The 18876-nt window shown below is 44.9% G+C and overlaps 1 protein-coding gene across 4 annotated transcripts in view; it reads left to right on the top strand.

The window, feature by feature from the left end:
• wdr37 (WD repeat domain 37) overlaps nt 1-18876 on the top strand; it is a 141604-nt gene that overhangs the window by 81880 nt on the left and 40848 nt on the right. For all 4 annotated transcript variants that reach the window (XM_080212547.1, XM_080212544.1, XM_080212549.1 and 1 more), the window contains 4 exons: nt 3135-3206; nt 8324-8368; nt 11917-11993; nt 17993-18230. In XM_080212547.1, the coding sequence (XP_080068673.1) occupies nt 3135-3206; nt 8324-8368; nt 11917-11993; nt 17993-18230 (432 nt within the window). The remainder of the gene's footprint in view (nt 1-3134; nt 3207-8323; nt 8369-11916; nt 11994-17992; nt 18231-18876) is intronic.

The raw sequence follows: 18876 nt of genomic DNA, 5'->3' as shown, positions 1-18876 counted from the left end.
CTTTTTTTTTCTTTGACCACAAGGAGGGTGATCTTGCATGGTGTGGCACCTGGCCAGGAGAAAGTATCACAAAGCTTTATCTAGACTGGAAACTTTGCCTCTACTCTCTCTCCACAGATGCTGTCAGACCTGCTGAGCTTTTCCAGCACTTTTCTGTTTTTGTTGCAGTTGAAAGTGAGGCCGCCCATTTTTAGGGAATCATACCTAGCCCCCTCCCTATTGGGGTGAGCAGAGGGTACTCCGAAGATCACTGTTCAGTCATAAGTGTTGCTGCCTGAAGACATCCCTATTCCAACACAGGTGACCAATGACCTTCAAGCATCTGTTGCCTATGTGTGGATTCTTGACGTAGAGTCTCCTAAGTTTGCAGCCCTATCCCTGTTGCCAATTTTCCATTACCACCGGGCTGGCAAATAAACAGTGGGCGAAGCCTTTACATGGCTTTGTTTAATGTAGTGTCATTGTTCACACGATCTTGATCGGTTGGTAGTCAGATTTTAGTGACATGCAGCATTCTCTGCCTTTGTAACATTGAGAGAAATGGTCTTCCTTCACCTGTTCTTCTGTTGAGGACTTTTTGTCTGGTGCCACTCTTAACTTTGCCACTGTGGATGGTCCTACCAGGAGCAAGGAACTCTGAACAGCATGCTCAAGGGATCGTCAAGAGTGTACAAGCCTCTCTACCTAAAGTGACAATCCACTTTTATTGGTATTTATTTCCACAGATGCTATTGGAAACATGCACCTTCTTACCAAAAACCACAGTTTCCATGTGTTCCTTTTTATCGATTCACCAGTTAATAGCACCACCTGCATTCAATTAAATACAATTCATAAATAATTAGCAGGATAGACCGACCAATTAACAGCCAGTCAACCTGACCTTGACTGTGGCAAATTGTTGGAAACAATTCTGAGGGTCAGTATAAATCATAATTTAGAAATACATGGATTAATCAGTGTTAGTCAACATGGATTATTAGGGGAAGGTCATGGCTGACTAACCTACATGAATGTTTTGAGGACGTAACAAGAAGGGTCGCTGTGTTTGATGTAGTCCGCCTGGATTTTCCCAAAACTTTTGACAAGGTCCCATATGGCAGACTGGTCAGAAAAGTCAGAACCATGGGATCCAACAATAAGTGTCAATTCAGATCTGAAATTGGATGGGTGGAGAGATGCAAAAGGTAATGGCGAACATGTGTTTTTGTGACTGGTGGAAGGCATGATTAACAAGTTTGCAGATGGAACAACTGGCTGTGTGGTTGATGGTGACGAAGAAAACTGTGGACTACAGGAATCAATGAATTAGGTGGGAGGTCAAGTGGCAAATAGAATTTAATGTGAGGAATTGTGGGGTAATGCATTTGAGGAAGGCAAGCAAGGCAAGAGGTTAAAGGGCCCATTTTTATGTAGTCTTTGGAGAGGCTTCAAGAAAGCAAGCTTGGCAAGGAACATTTGGACCCAAGTCAACACTCTGTTACAACCGTAGTAATCAGATACTTGACAAACTGGCGCGTTTGCCCAATTGCATGGCCCTGTTACTAACCAGTAATCTTGGCTGGATTGTTCAGTCTGTGAGGTCAGACATTTCTCTTGCTGGCCAGTGAAGGATGGAACTCTGGGAAGCTGCGTGTTTTTTTGCCAACTGAAATCCCGGCTGTATCTTTTGAGCATGCTTAGATTTCCTCAGCCCTGCCTGTGCCAGTCTACACCTAAACTTCCTGGATTTGGGTTGGTGGGTTTGGGAAGTGTGTATGAAAACCCTGTAGAGAATGTTGACAGGTGGATTCGAATTCCTCAGTAACTTGATTCAGAGACTGGAGATCCATGAACAGTGGGCACTTGGCTGTCAAGATTTACAAACAGAGGATCAGACATGATCTCAGTACTTGAGGTGGATGATTCATTTCATGTCTTTTGTTTTGATGTAAAATGGCAAATGTCCTGTAAAACAGGACATTCTTAGTTGTTTTCCCTCGATTTATAGGGGATGTGAATTATTTTAGAATGGCTTGGCAGTTTTCAATCATTTGGTATTGTTTTCTCAAAAATGCTCACTTTTGAGTTAAAATTGGGTTCTTTCTGACCAGAACATAGATGTAATGGTGAACATGTTTCACTTTGCACTTAGATACACATTTCATTTATCGCTAAATGCTTGGAAAAATCTCCAATCTTGGCTGTTGTACAGCAGGAAAGTTGTGTTCCCAATTAACTCTTGCCCAAGTCTGCTGTTTTCTTTGAAGGTCAAGGGGTTATGGAAGGTTGTGACAGGTTCAAACTTGAGAAGCCATTGTTTTTTCTTACATTTTGGCATGAGTTCATCCTCTAATTCTGATGTGAATAAAATAGAATCATACAGTCCTACAGTGCAGGAGGTGGCCATTCGGCTCATTGAGTCTGCACTGATCACAATCCCATCCAGACTCAGTCCCCATACGTTTACCCAGCTAGTCTCCCTGACATTAAGGGGCAATTTAGCGTGGCTAATCCACCTAACTGGCACATCTTTGGATTGTGGGAGGAAACTGGAGCACCTGGAGGAAACCCATGCAGACACAGAGAGAACGTGCAGACTCCACACAGATAGTGACCCAAGCTGGGAATCGAACCTGGGTCGCTGGTGCTATGAGGCAGCAGTGCTAACCACAGTGCCGCCCCAATAAAAAATTTTTCCTTTTGGAAAAAGTCAGTTCTCTTGAAATTATACAAAATTGTGTATTCTTAAACTCCTGTACTCCGATATGCTATTGCACTTTGATATGCTTTTTTGTTTAGTTGTTCACAGGATGTGGGCATCAATGGCTAGGCCAGTATTTTTTGCCCATCCCTAATTGTCCTTGAGGTGGTGATGACAAGACATCATTGGGTGTTTTCAAATGCATTTTATTTTTAATCCATCACTTGTTAATTACTTTGTACATTGTATGTTGATCTGCATTTCAATCAATGAAAGTAACTGCTGCTTTTGTTCACATTGATGCTCCTTCTGTAACCTTTTTTAGTTTGTATTTAAGAACAAAGGAATTGCTTCAGTGTACGTATGCTCAGTAAATGGCTGTCACCCAAAAGAAAGCATTGCTTATATTCCCAGTTAACTATCATCTCAAGTCTGCTGCTTTTCTTTAAAGATCACAGTGCTATGTTGTGGAGCATTGAGACAGGAAAGTGCCTCTTGAAATACGTGGGTCATGCAGGGTCAGGTGAGATCATTTTTATACTAAATTTCGTAAAATCATTTGCAGTGGTATGATTTTGTTACGTAAAGAATAAAGTCGCCGTAGTGCCAGACGACCAGAGGCTGTTCTGCCCTTTGATTTTAACCTGAGGGTTACCATACCTCAGACGAGAGGCAAGGTTTTGAGAAGGCGGGCCTTCATGGACGATCCTACCCAGTCCGGGAATTGAACCTGCACTATTGAAATTGCTCTGTATTACGATATGTGTGGATGTGGCTGTTTATATGCAAGGTTAAAAGTAAATACATACTTTAACTTTAAATGCTATGAACTTAAAAACTAAGAGAGTTGGGGGTGAAATTCATGTTGGACTGTAGCATAAAATGGGTGATGGTGAATTGGCAGCCTGTTTTATTCTCTGCCCTGATTTTCTGTCGACTTCAATGGGGGAGGGGGAAGTGGAAATCAGGTGCAGTATGTAAAACAGGCTGCTGATTCATTATTGCCCAGTGTGCGCTACAGCTCAGTCCAATTTCATGACCAGTATCTTTGTAAATGAATTGTAATGGAAGCGGTGGCATTTCACCAATGCTAAACTAGGTTAGATTGAGAGAGTTTTCATGCAATTAAATGTTAAATGTCAAGGTTTAAAATTGGATGTACGGTCCATAAAACCAAGATTTGGATGGCAGAGTATGCTGTAAAGCCAACGTGCTGTGCTGTGGCATAGTGGGACTGATTTTTATGCCAATGGCCCTTCGCATTGAGCTCCTCCTGATCATTGCACGTCTTCATAGCGAAAAGTAGTTCTAAGTGAGAGGGAAGCAGAGTGAGCTGCCAGGGCTTAGGATCTAAGGGCTAGGGAGAAAAGGGCCAGGTAAGTTTGCGTTGAAATCGGTGTTCAGGAGTACTACAGGGAATAATGGAGGGGCATGTGATGTGCTGTTTCTGTATGATGTGGGAGCTGGTGGACCCCAGGGTCCTTCCCAGTGACCATGCCTGCAGTAAATGCAGGTTGCTGGAGGAGCTCCAGCTCAAAGTAGATGAGCTGGCCTCTGAGCTACAGACACTGAGGCTCATCAGGGGGAGGGAGGGTGACATTGATAATGGGTTGCAAGAGACATCCCCCCCCCCAGACTAGCTAACTCTAAGGGTCAGGAACAGGAGGGGACTGCTGAGAGGAGGAAGGAGGGTGGGGACCGGAGGAAGGCACCAAATGCCTCAGCCTCTCAATCTGCATAACAGGTTTGAGGTTCTTGCTTCCCGTGTGGACGAGAACGAGGGCTGTGAGGTTGGTGAGCAAACTGCACACGGTACAGTGATGCAGACACAGGACATAGGCAAAGAGAAGGTGAAAAGGAACGTAGTGGTAATTGGGGATAGTGTGGTTAAGGGTATTGACACTGTCCTTTGTCACAATGACAAAGTGCACAGAAGGGTGTGTTGACTGCCTGGTGCTCGGGTCCAGGATGTCGCATCTGGGCTGCAGAGGAACCTGGAGTGGGAGGGTGAGAACCCGGTCGTTGTGGTACATGTGGGTGCCAACGACATAGGCAAAATGCGAACTGAGGATCTGGGGAGGGAGTATGAAAAGCTGGGAATGGAATTTAAAAAGTAGAACCGACAAGGTGGTTATCTCTGGACTACTGCCTGAACTGTGTGCAGACGGGCGTAGGGTTGATAAGATTAAGGAAGTGAATGGGTGGCTCAGGGATTGGTGTGGGAGGAATGGGTTTGAATTTATGGGGCATTGGCACCAGTATTGGCGTAGGTGGGACCTGTTCAGGTGGGATGGGGTTGGTGTGAACCGTGCTGGGACCAGAGTCCTGGCAAATTGTGTAGATAGGACTTCAAACTAATAGGTGAAATTACAGGGTCGAAAGTAAAGGAGAGGGTACGGATACGGGAAGAGGCCAAGGATGTCCCAATAATAAAGGGAGTAGGGGGCGTGAGTAAGGTTGGTGGTGTTCCGGCAAATAGGGTACAGGTGAAGGCTGGGATGAAGGCACTTTATCTGAATGCACGAAGCATTCGGAATAAAGTGAATGAGCTGGTGGCGCAGATCAGCACAAATGGATATGATCTGGTGGCCATTACAGAGACGTGGCTGCAGGGTGACAGGGACTGGGAGCTGAATGTACAGGGGTATCAAGTGTTTAGGAAGGATAGGCGGGAGGAAAAAGGGGGGGGCGCGTAGCTCTGCTGATTAAGGATGGCATCAGGGTGGTAGTAAGGGAAGATATAGGAGCCAAAGAGCAGAATGTGGAATCGTTGTGGGTGGAGATTAGGAACAGCAAAGGGAGGAAGACGCTGGTGGGTGTTGTCTATAGGCCCCCAAATAATGATCTGGAGGTGGGGCGGGCTGTTAACGCGCAAATAAATGTGGTGTGCAGGAATGGAACGGTGATAATTATGGGGGATTTCCATCTACATATTGATTGGTCGACCCATGTTGGACGCGGTGGGCTTGAGGAAGAGTTCTTGGAATGCTGCCGGGATAGTTTCCTTGAACAGTGCGTGTTGGAGCCGACGAGGGAGCGAGCTATCTTGGATCTGGTGTTATGTAATGAGGCAGGTAGAATTAGGGACCTTGTGATGAAGGATCCTCTTGGGAAGAGTGATCATTGTATGGTGGAGTTTCTGATGCGGATGGAGGAGGAGAAAGTGGGTTCCCGGACATGTGTCCTTTGTTTGAACAGAGGGAAGTACGGTAGGATGAGAGAGGAATTGGCGAATGTTGATTGGGGGAGCGCATTGGAAGGTAGGTCTGCTGAGGAACAGTGGAGGATCTTTAAGGAGATCTTTCTTGGTGCTCAGCAGAAATTTATTCCGATGGTTAAAAAGGATTGTAGGAGAAGAGATAATCAGCCGTGGATAACGAAGGAGGTAAAGGAAAGTGTTAAATTAAAAGCGGATGCGTTTAGAGTAGCTAAGAGTAGTGGGCGTGAAGAGGATCGGGAGAGGTTTAAATGTCAACAAAGAATGACGAAGAAGTTGATAAAGAAGGGTAGGATAAACTATGAAGCTGGGCTAGCGCTTAATATAAAAAAGGATAGTAAGAGTTCTTATAAATATATAAAAAGGAAGAGGCTGACTAGGGTGAACGTTGGACCCTTAGAGGATGAGAGGGGGGACTTAGTGGTAGGGGATGGGGAAATGGCTGAGGCCTTGAATAACTTTTTTGTTTCGGTCTTCACGGAGGAGGACGTGAATAGTTTGCCGGGTGTTAGCGATGGAAAGGTGGTAGGAGTGGAGGGCCTGAATGACATTATTGTTATTAGAGAGGCAGTGCTCGAAAGACTGGAGGGACTGATTGTGGACAAGTCCCCAGGACCGGATGGAATGCATCCGAGGGTCCTGAAAGAAATGGTGGAGGTGATAGTGGATGCCTTGGTGGTTATTTTCCAGACGTCGCTGGATTCCGGGGAAGTGCCGGAAGATTGGAAAATGGCTAATGTTACACCGTTGTTTAAGAAGGGTGGCAGGCAAAAGGCAGGGAATTATGGGCCTGTTAGTTTAATGTCTGTTGTAGGTAAAATGTTAGAATCCGTCATCAAGGAGAAAATAGTGAGGCATCTTGAGGAGAATTGTTTGATAGAGCAGACGCAGCACGGTTTCGTTAAGGGGAAGTCGTGTCTGACGAATTTATTGTGAGGATGTGTCTAGGGCGGTGGATAGAGGAGAGCCGGTGGATGTGGTGTTTCTTGATTTTCAGAAGACGTTTGATAAGATGCCGCACAAGAGGTTATTACAGAAGGTCAGGGGGCATGGAGTTGGGGGTAGGGTGTTAGCGTGGATAGGGGATTGGCTGTCAAATAGGAGGCAGAGTGTGGGGGTCAATGGGTGCTATTCAGATTGGCGGTTGGTGACTAGTGGAGTGCCCCAGGGGTCGGTGCTGGGGCCTCAGCTATTTACCATTTATATAGATGATCTGGAAGAGGGAACCGAGTGTATGGTGTCGAAATTTGCTGATGACATCAAGATTGGTGGAACGGCAAATTGTGTGGAGGGTGTGGAAAGTCTGTAGAAGGATCTAGATAGGCTGGGTGAATGGGCCAGGAACTGGCAAATGGAATTTAATGTTGGCAAGTGTGAAGTTGTCCACTTTGGTAGGAATAATGGTAGGAAGGACTATTACTTACGTGGCGAAAAACTGCAGCATGCGACGGTGCAGAGGGACCTCAGGGTCCTTGTGCATGAGTCGCAAAAACCCAGCCTGCAGGTGCAGCAGGTGGTCAGGAAGGCGAATGGGATGCTGGCCTTCATAGCGAGGGGGATTGAATGTAGAGGTAGGGAGGTCTTGCTGCAACTGTACAGGGCACTGGTGAGGCCGCAGCTGGAGTACTGTGTGCAGTTTTGGTCGCCGCACTTACGCAAGGATATTTTGGCCTTGGAGGGAGTGCAGAGGAGGTTTACTAGGCTGATTCTGGAGTTGAGGGGGTTGAGCTATGAGGAGAGGCTGAATAAACTAGGCTTGTACTCGTTAGAGTTTAGAAGAATGAGGGGAGATCTCATTGAGACATATAAGATGATGAATGGGATGGATAGGATAGAGGTGGAGAGACTCTTCCCGCTCAGAAAGGACAGTAGGACTAGAGGGCACAGCCTCAAGATAAAGGGGAGGCGGTTTAGAACGGAGTTGAGGAGGAACTTCTTCACTCAAAGGGTGGTGAATCTCTGGAATTCTCTGCCCGTTGAAGTGGTGGAGGCTGCCTCGCTAAATATATTTAAGACGCGGGTTGATAGGTTTTTGATAGGCAAAGGGATTAAGGGTTATGGGGAGAGGGCGGGAAGGTGAAACTGAGACATGACAGATCAGCCATGATCTTATTGAATGGCGGGGCGGGCTCAGAGGGCTAGATGGCCTACTCCTGCTCCTATTTCTTATGTTCCTATGAGTTGCTTTCATATATTTCTAAGTAAACAGTTTCCAAATAAATTGGTTTAAACAATGGTGGAAGATTGAAAAATAGGTTGACATAAGGTTACATATGGTGCATGCTATGAGGAAACCAATAAGAAATGGAAGTGGGGAAAAAAATTTCACAGGCAGAGTGATCCCTTTGCATAAAATGTTAACTACTGTATATTAGGGACTTTAGATACATTCATTGTCTTTTATTTCCTTTTTCTTTCTTTAGTGAATTCAATCAAGTTCCATCCGTCAGAACAGGTAGCTCTCACAGGTACAGTATGTATAATTGTGTTTAGAATGTTGGACAATGTTAGTCATGCTATGAACCAGATGATTACAGTTTTGAACTTATCAGTATAACAGTGCAGCAGTCTTTACTCAATTAAGTTTTCTGCGTCAAAATTCTGTGAATTTTGGCTTCAGACAGTTGGCCTGTACGGGGTACAGTACAGGTTTGATGCCTACTTTTCTGTCCTTATGTCTGTAAATTGAAGGTATGAAACTTGCCCATCTTGCACAATTCGTATAGAACTGTCTCAGTAAAGCAACTCAGTGATGAATATTCATACAGCAAAAGCCGTGAATAACTTTTCAAGACCCTGTTCCTTGGAGCGCTGCACTAATCATGTCTCGTGATAGCACAGCTAGTATTCTAGTCCCCTTGAAATGAATGCTGACATTGCATTTGCCTTTCTAATTACCAATTCAACCTCAACATTTGCCTTTTATTGCCAATCAAGGTAATATTGATGGAATGTGAGTTTCTTTCTGCTGGTTAGAATCAGGGATAGCAGTTTGGGCAGTCAGCGAAGTTCCTGGTAGGTTTGGACTCACGTCATAAAATTGATGCCCAGTGATAACCTCAGAAAGAAGACCAGTATGGGAAATAGAAAGTCACATTCAGAGGGATTTAATGCTGAGCAGTAAGGGCTTTTAAATGTAGTTGTGCTTTTCATCCAACTGTGTAGATGATGCCAAAAGAAGGAGAAAAAACATTCAGAATGTTTTAGAATTTTCTTGGCAGCTGCAATTCACTGTGTATATGGATTAGTGTTACAGAGGAACCAAAAGAGGGAGCTGTTGGTACATCTTCTCACTGGAGGAATTTTTGTTTTTAATTGAGGCGTTTTGTAAAACATGGTGCAATAAAATGAAGATCAGAAGCGATGTGGAGTGAAGGCTGGGTAATATTAGGATCCTGACTGGCAAACTAGATTAAGACCGTAAGGTATAGGAGAAGAATTAGGCCAGTCAGCCGATCAACTCTGCTCTGCCATTCAATCATGGCTGATATGTTTCTCAACACCATTCTCCTGCCCTTTCCCTGTAACTTTTGATTCCCTTACCAATCAAGAACCTATCCATTGATGTCTTAAATGCGCTCAATGACTTAGCCTCCACAGCGTTCTGTGGCAATAAATTCCACAGATTCACCTCCTCCTGGCTGAAGAAATTCCTCCTCATCTTGATTCTAAGGGGCCACCCCTTTACCCTGAAGCTGTGCCCTCAGATTCTAGTCTCTCCTACTAAGGGGAACACCTTCTCGTTTCCACTCTATCCAGGCCTTTCAGAATTTGGTAAGTTTCAATGAGATGCCGCGACCCCCCCATCCCTTTAAGCTCCATTGAGTACAGACCCGTAGTCCTCAAACACTCCTCATATGTCAAGCCTTTCATTCCCGGGATTGTTCTTGTGAACCTCCTTTGGGCCCTCTCCAAGGCCAGCACATCCTTCCTTAGATACTTGCTCGCAATATTCTAAATGTGGTCTGACCAGAGCCTTTTAAAGCCTGAGCAGTACATCTCTGTTTTTGTATTCTAGTCCTCTTGAAATGAATGCTGACATTGCATTTGCCTTTCTAATTACTAATTCAACCTCAACATTTGTCTTTATTGACAATCCAGGTAATGTTGATGGAATGTGAGTTTCTTTCTACTGGTTAGGGTCATGCATAGCAGTTTGGGCAGTCAGTGAAGTTCCTGGTAGGTTTGGACCCACATTATAAAATTGATGCCCAGTGATAACCTCAGGAAGAAGACCAGTATGGGAAATAGAAAGTCACACTCACAGGAATTTGATTCTGAGCAGCAAGGGCTTTTAAATGCAGTTGTGATTTTCATCCAACTGTGTAGATGATGCCAAAAGAAGGAGAAAAAACATTCAGAATGTTTTAGAATTTTCTTGGCAGCTGCAATTCACTGTGAATATGGATTAGTGTTAGAGAGGAGCCAAAAGAGGGAGCTGTTGGTACATCTTCTCACTGGAGGAATGTTTAGTTTTAATTGAGGCTTTTTGTAAAACATGGTGCAATAAAATGAAGTAAAATTTTACTGATATTCCAATCACCTGTCAGTTATTTCAGGTTGATCCTGTATGGTACAGTTAGACTGGTTGTCATGGGCACTGTGTTCCCCACCCCTTTCCTACTCAAAGCTTGGTGAGGAGCCCACTTACCAAAACGCAGCTGCCCAGCAGCCACTTTACGTTCAGGAGGATATTAATTGACTCAGGATGAGACATCTGAGGAGGAAGTCCCCCCCCAGAGAGCTGCCAGCCAATTGGAAAGGCTGGTAGCTCTATAATCCCAGCAACATCAGGTTTAAGCAATGGTCACCGCTGGATCTACAGCCAGAATCCGAAGAAGAGGGAGTAATGGAGGTCAGACTGAGCTAAGTCTAGGGTATTGGTGGGGTCTGTCTGGGAGGCCCCAGTGAGGTAGGTGAATGGGAGTGGTGGCAGGCTGGGAGACCAAAGGGATGAGAGTAAAAGATGAGATGTGACCTTGTGGTTGTGGACAAAGATTTGGGGAGGGTTGGGGTTGGGGAGGGGGCACTCCCAAAGAAGATACCACACCTTTATTTGACAGCAGCCTGTACAGTAAAAGCTGTTGGGTTTTCTGCTTCACAGGAGCCTCCCTCCACTACACTTAACTGGCCACTTGTTACACCCAAGGGCAGGGGGTGCCATCCATTATCCCTACTGCCCCTGTAAAACGAAGACAGGTGTGAAGACAGCGGGAAGGTCAAGGTTTATGAGCCTTCTCTGCCTTCAAACCCCCTCAGGGGAGCATAAAATTCAGCCCATTATGTGGTCCTGCAGTGCAAGTTTTGCAGAAGTTGTCATCGGAACCATATGAACTAATGAGTCTCAGTTTCCAACATTGAATTTGGAAGCAAATGGCGCTGTTTCATGACTGATAATACACATAGAGCAGCGTTAAATTTGGACCTTGTTTCTGAATGCTAGCTATTATTTCAGCATTATTTTGTCAGCAGTTGCTGATATATTTTGAAAATAACAAATATTTTACTCATGAGAAATAGTTACGTTCTTTAAATCGTTGGAGATATTGGCATCTATTGTTTGCTGCTTTTGAATTGCTTTTAATTCGCTGTTTAATAATTTAATAACTGCTCCGAATTTGAAGGAGCTGGAGATGTTGCATTGTTCCCAAATTACTCCCAAGAAGTTGGAAGGCTTCATAAGCCTAGTAATGCGAAGGCTTCTTATTTAGTCTTAAAGTGACAGTTATTTGTAAAAGCAAAATAAGGCAGTGGATGCTGGAAATCTGAAACAAGAACAGAAAATGCTGTGAAAACTCAGCAGGTCTGACAGCAACTGTGGAGAGAGAAATAGAATTAATGTTTCGCAATAGTATGACTTCTTCAGAACTCGAAACATTAACTCCGATTCTTTCTGCACAGGTGCTGCCAAACCTGCTGAGTTTTTCCGTGCATGTTTTGTTTGTGGCTAGTTTGATATGACCAAAACTGTGTTGTGTAGATAGATTTCTTAGACTACTTCTTTTTGTTTTCTAAGCATCTGGAGATCAGACGGCTCATATCTGGCGATACATAGTTCAACTGCCCATCCCGCAGCCTGTGGTTGATTCAAACGTGAGTAACCATGTACTTTGTGAAGTTAAAAGTAATTAATTTATATGCCTTCATACGTTTGCACATTCTTCGAATTGTCCCATTTTTTGGTGATACAAATAATTGAATGTAAAGAACACTACAACTTCACATCACTGGAGGTTGACAGAAATGGTGGAAGATGATCCGTTGAATATGGAGAGTGAATCATAGAATCCCTACAGTTCAGAAAGAGGCCATTCGGCCCATCGATACTGCACTGACAACAATCCCACCCCAGCCCTATTCCTGTATCCCCACATATTTACTCTCCTAGTGTCCCTGACATTAGGGCAATTTAGCATGGTCAATCAACCTAACCTATCTTTGGACTGAGAGAGGAAGCTGGAGCACTTGGAAGAAACCCACACAGACATGGGGAGAATGTGTAGACTCCACACAAACAGTGACCTGAGGCCAGAATCGAACCTGGGGTCACCAGAACTTGAGGTCACAGTCTAAGAATAAGGGGTAAGCCATTCATGACTGAAATGAGAAAGAACAACTTCACACAGAGTTGTGAACCTGTGGCATTCTCCACCACAGAAAGCTATTAGGGCCAGCTCAGTTGATATGCTCAAGAGGGAGCTGGACTTGGCCCTTGCAGCTCAAGGAATCAAGGGGTATGGAGAGAAAGCAGAATTGGGATACTGAAAATACACGAACAACCATGTTCATATTGAATGGTGGTGCAGGCTCGAAGGGCCGAATTGCCTAGTCCACCTATTTTCCATGTTTCTATACTAAACATTGGTTGAGAGCAAATGGATCTAGAGAGATCAAGGAAGGGAGGAAAGAGTTAGAGATGGACATGTGAAGATGAGAAAAGGGTGTCTTTTCCTGCAGTTGGTCTGAACTAGAAAGTTTGATCTATTTGGCTTCCAATTTCCACGCATCTGTCAAACCGCAGGTCTTTGTGAAATTCCATGGACAGAATTCTATGCTATCCCAGGGATGGGTTGGCAGGCAAGTGCAGGGTGCAGGCATGATGTGTGCCTTTCCTGGCACCTACCCACCTGCCCCTGACCCCACTTTTATGTGCAGTGGGGTAGAGGTCGCGTGGCCCAGCTGGCCTTGGACCAATTGTGGCCCACAGGAGGCCAGTTAATGACCTCTTTATTGCCCCCTGCAATTTTCCATCTGGGAACCAGATTTTTTTGCAAAAAATATACTTTATTTGTTAAAATCTCAGATAAACCATTGTGAATCTACATGTCTTTGAATTGTGCAGTTTGAGGGTGTTCTGCAGTTCCCAGGCCCTCGGTCTGCTTCCGTTAAAAGGCCTTACAGTGTGGCCTTTCCCGAACCACTTTGTTTCCAAAAATATACTTTACTCAAAAATCTCAAGTAAACCATTGCAAATCTACATGTTTTCGAATTGCAAACAGTGCAGAATTAAAACTTTTTACAGTTCTATACAAATTACAGTCATAACATTTCAAACCTTAAAAACTATTTACATGCCTCAAAAATTACTGTGTGCCATTATTGCTCAGATTGGCACACAGTTACGCAGGTCGAGGGAATTCTGCAGTTCCCGGGCCCTCGGTCTGCCTCCGTTAAAAGGCCTTATAGTGTGGCCTTTCCCCATTGTGCCTTTGCAGCAGCTGCTCCAAGCTTCAGCGCGTCCGTCAGCACGTAGTCCTGGACCTTGGAATGTGCCAATCTGCAACACTCAGTCGAGGACAGTTCTTTCAACTGGAAGATCAGCAAGTATCGGGCGGACCAAAGTGCGTCCTTCACCGAATTGATGACCTTCCAGCAGCAGTTGATATTTGACTCCGTGTGCGTCCCCGGAAACAGCCCGTAGAGCACAGAGTCCTGCATCACCGAGCTGCTCAGGACGAACCTCGACAAATACCATTGCATCTCACTCCAGACCTTCTTTGCAAAGGCACATTCCACAAGGAGGTGTGCAACCGTCTCATCAGCCCCGCAGCCACTTCGAGGGCAGCGTGCGGTGATGTCGAAACATCGAGCGTGCATGAAGGATCTGACGGGGAGTGCCCTTCTCACCACCAGCCATGCCAGATCTTGGTGCTTGTAAGTTCTGGTGATGAGGCATTCTGCCAGATGACACTGACAGTCTGCTCAGGGAACCATCCGACAGGATCCACCCCGAGGTTGTACTTGATCTCTTGATGAGGAAGGGTGGGCATCTCCTTTACAGATCACTGGGTGTGTTAGTGGCTCCCCTCTCAAGGTCTGCTCTCTCCCCACCCAACCTGTGCACCATTCCATTCCACCCCCACCAGTTTGTTCCAGTGATGATCTTTGCTGGCGACTGGATGTGGTCCCAGAAGTCACCGCCACTCCTGGTGCCGCTGTTGGAAGCAGAGAGCTGCTCGCTTTTGATTGACTAGCAGTTCTCTGAAGCAGGACTTCCTCCCGGATGGAAGCAGAAGTGATGTCATGAGCCACTTAACTGTTGCACTGATTTCTGTCACAAGGGGCACTGAACTCCTGGTGCTATGAAAAATCATGCCCCAAGAAATAAAAAGCTGCATCAGTATGTCTTGTGTGAGCATGGAACACTAGCAAGTAGTTTTTTAATCTCACAGCTTGAATTGTATTGTAGATAGATGAAGCATTTGAATTTTATTTAAGAAAACCCTAAGGCGGAGTGAAGTCAAAAGAAAAATTAGCTGAACTTTTCCTCATATTATCATGAAGGCTATCAGAAAAAGTGGGCAGTGGGGAGATACAACTTTTGGCAGGTTCTTTGAAATTATGCAAATTCTGATTCAGTTTTGTTGGTTTTAGGTAAAGCTCTATTATCGCTTCTCGGCTTTTTTAAAATTTTTATTCCAATTCAATCCAATCAAGTCCAATTTAGAGTCTGAACAAGTTGAGACATTCCCGATCCAAGCTGACAAGACAGGGCTTCACCTCCTGTCTTGGGCTTGATTTACATGATCCAAGCTGATTGGAGTAGGCATAGCTGCCCCTCCAAGGCTTGATCTCATTTGCATCTTAGCCAAAAGGCCAAGATGCCACTTTTAAAAATTGCTTCAAATGAAGCTAAAATGCAACCTAATGACTTCAACCAAGTGCAGCATTGGCCTTTTGGCTAAGGTCAAGTGTAGTTTTTGATCCTGCACCTGATCTTGACCAACGAGGTCATACTGAGGCTTCACTTGAAGCAGTTTTTACAAAAGCCACCTGGGCCTTTTGGCTAAGATGAAGCTCAGATCAAGCTCTGGAAGGGGTGTAATGGCTCATCCTGTCAGCTTGGATCTTGTTAAATTGAGCCCAAGATAGGAGGAATGGCCTTTCTAGTCAACTTGAAAATGATTTGAATTGGATTTTTGATTGGGAATTAAGTACCAAAAGATACACAAAATAAAAGTAGAGCTCTGTATGCAGCATAACAAGTGACTGATTCCGTTAGAAGCATATTTTGATTAGTCCGTAATTTTAAACTTGTTTGAAGAGTGCTGACCGACCTGAAGTAGATTTGATCAATCACTAGATCATTTTGAATATTATCTATCCTCCACTGAGGAGGGGCCTAGAAAAAGAAGGGCAGTCTGGAGAGGGGGTTTGTCCATGTTAAGTTTTACCATAACTTTACAAATATTATGCATGTTTTTGGTTCTCATTGTTTGCCTGAACTACTTCACCATGATTTTCATGGGTGCGTTCAAGAAATTGTCAGCAGAGGTTTAGAAAAGTTATTTGCTTCTTGTTCCATACAGCAGAAGAATGAATCCTTTGTGCGCGCCCCCCCCTCCCACCCCAACCACCAACCCTCCAGTTGCTAAAAGTGACTGTTAAGGGGTGTCTGGACAAATACATGAATAGGATGGGATAGAGGGATGTGGTCCATTGAAGGAAGGGCGTTTTAGTTCAGTCGGGGCAGCATGGTCGGTGCAGGCTTGGAGGGCCAAAGGGCTTGTTCCTGTGCCGTATTTTTCTTTGTTTTTTGCTTCAGTTCCTTCTACATTTGGCTAGGGTGAACGTTGGACTCTTAGAGGATGAGAAGGGGGACTTAGTGGTAGGGGATGGGGAAATGGCTGAGGTTTTGAATAACTTTTTTGTTTCTGTCTTCACGGAGGAGGACGTGAATAATTTGCCGGGTGTTAGAGTTGGAACGGTGGTAGGACTGGAGGGTCTTAATGACATTACTGTTACTAGAGAGGTAGTGCTCGACAGACTGGAGGGGCTGATTGTGGACAAGTCCCCAGGACCGGATGGAATGCATCCGAGGGTTCTGAAAGAAATGGCGGAGGTGATAGTGGATGCCTTGGTGGTTATTTTCCAGACGTCGCTGGATTCCGGGGAAGTGCCGGAAGATTGGAAAGCGGCTAATGTTACACCGTTGTTTAAGAAGGGTGCCAGGCAAAAAGTGGGGAATTATAGGCCGGTTAGTTTAACGTCTGTTGTAGGTAAAATGTTAGAATCCGTCATCAAGGAGGAAATAGCGAGGCATCTTGAGGGGAATTGCTTGATAGAGCAGACGCAGCACGGTTTCGTTAAGGGGAAGTCGTGTCTGACAAATTTACCTGAGTTCTATGAGGATGTGTCTAGGGCGGTGGATAGAGGAGAGCCGGTGGATGTGGTCTTTCTTGATTTTCAGAAGGCGTTTGACAAGGTACCTCACAAGAGGTTATTGCAGAAGGTCAGGGGACATGGAGTTGGGGGTAGGGTGTTAGCGTGGATAGAGGATTGGTTGTCAAATAGGAGGCAGAGAGTGGGGGTCAGTGGGTGCTATTCGGATTGGCGGTTGGTGACTAGTGGAGTGCCTCAGGGGTCGGTGCTGGGGCCTCAGCTATTTACCATTTATATAGATGATCTGGAGGAGGGAACCGAGTGTATGGTGTCGAAGTTTGCTGATGACACCAAGATTGGTGGAAAGGCAAATTGCGCGGAGGCTGTGGAGAGTCTGCAGAAGGATCTAGATAGGCTGCGCAAATGGGCCAGGAAATGGCAAATGGAATTTAATGTTGGTAAGTGCGAGGTGGTCCACTTTGGTAGAAATAATGGTAGGAAGGATTATTACTTACGTGGAGAAAAACTGCAGCAGGCGGCGGTGCAGAGGGACCTTGGGGTCCTTGTGCATGAGTCGCAAAAACCCAGCTTGCAGGTGCAGCAGGTGGTCAGGAAGGCGAATGGGATGCTGGCCTTCATAGCGAAGGGGATTGAATATAAAAGTAGGGAGGTCTTGCTGCAGCTGTATAGGGCATTGGTGAGGCCGCAGCTGGAGTACTGTGTGCAGTTTTGAGCGCCGTACTTATGCAAGGATATTTTGGCCTTGGAGGGAGTGCAGAGGAGGTTTACTAGGCTGATGCCGGAGTTGAGGGGGTTGAGCTATGAGGAGAGGCTGAATAAACATGATCTTATTGAATGGCGGAGCAGGCTCGAAGGGCCAGTTGGCCTACTCCTGCTCCTATTTCTTATGTTCTTACATTATTGATTTGATTTGATGTGATTTATTATTGTCACATGTATTAGTGTACAGTGAAAAGTATTGTTCCTTGCGCGCTATGGGGACAAAGTATACCGTAAGTAGAGAAGAAAAAGAGAGGGTGCAGAATGTAGTCTTACAGTCATAGCTAGGGTATAGAGAAAGATCAACTTAATATAAGGTAGGCCCATTCAAAAGTCTGATGGCAGCAGGGAAGAAGCTGTTCTTGAGTCAGTTAGTATGTGACCTCAGAATTTTGTATTTTTTTCCTGATGGAAGGTGGGATAGAGTACGTCTGGGGTATGTGGAGACCTTGATTATGCAGGCTGCTTTTCCGAGGCTGCAGAAAGTGTAGACAGAGTCAATGGATGAGAGGCTGGTTTGCATGATGGACTGGGCTACGTTCATGACCTTTTGTAGTTTCTTGCGGTCTTGGGCAGAGCAGGAGCCATTCCAAGCTGTGATACAACCAGAAAGGACGCTTTCTATAATGCATTTGTAAAAGTTGGTGATAGTCACATGGGTCCAGCATTTTATCTGCAGATTGTGTTTAATTCTCTTGATTCCATTGTAGCAAATGTCTGGGGAGGAAGAAGTTGATTTCTCAGACAAAGATGAAGCAGAAGGCGATGCAGAATGCCCCAGTGAAAGTCCAACAATCCGAGTTCCATCAACTACACTCAAGAGTCACCAGGGTGTGGTCATAGCTGCTGACTGGCTTGTTGGAGGCAAGCAGGTGGTCACGGCATCTTGGGACAGAACGGCTAACTTATATGATGTGGAAACCTCAGAGCTGGTGCACTCTCTGACAGGTACAGTCGAGATATAAGAAACTGTATACTGCTAGTTAGACGTACATCTTTGTGCTAAAAGTGCAAACCTAAGCTTTGAGATGTTAAAGGGAAAAAAAAAACTGCTTGCCAGAGTGATGTCTTTTTTTGTCGCTAGTCAGCGCTTGTAATGTCTAAAGTTGCTATGGTACAGCATTCAGGAAATGCACTGGAGTGTAACAAAAGAAGTAGCTGCATAAATTGGTCACTTTATTGGAAAAGTACATTAATTTCAATATTTTATACGCAATCTACAGTGTTAAATTTATGAGTCAGTGGCCTTACAAGTCAGATTTAAAATGTTTCGTGCCATCTAGGGCCTGTGGCACTCGGTATCCGTGGTACAATAACTGTAATAGGGAAGGGAAAAATGGACCATTGTATTGATCTTTCTTTTCCTATGCTTAAGTGATTCTCTCCCTATGTACCTTTCTCTGCTGTTTTTCTTTCACCTTTGCACTCCACAGAACATATATTTTGTGCAGGAGAAAGCAGAACAGGCTGTATTACAGAGCTTGTCCCCCTCTACTTCTGTACCCTGTGTCACAAGTTAAGAACCAAGTGCTGTGTCTGAGTATTCTAGCTCATTTTAATCTAGTTAATCAATGCCCGATGTTCACGGCTGGAT

This window comes from Carcharhinus amblyrhynchos, chromosome 2 (genome assembly GCF_965287045.1).
Source record: "Carcharhinus amblyrhynchos chromosome 2, sCarAmb.v2.hapA, whole genome shotgun sequence".
NCBI classification, from domain to species: domain Eukaryota; kingdom Metazoa; phylum Chordata; class Chondrichthyes; order Carcharhiniformes; family Carcharhinidae; genus Carcharhinus; species Carcharhinus amblyrhynchos.
The sequence above is the reverse complement of the archived record's forward strand: the minus strand, read 5'-3'. Positions and strand labels throughout refer to the sequence as shown.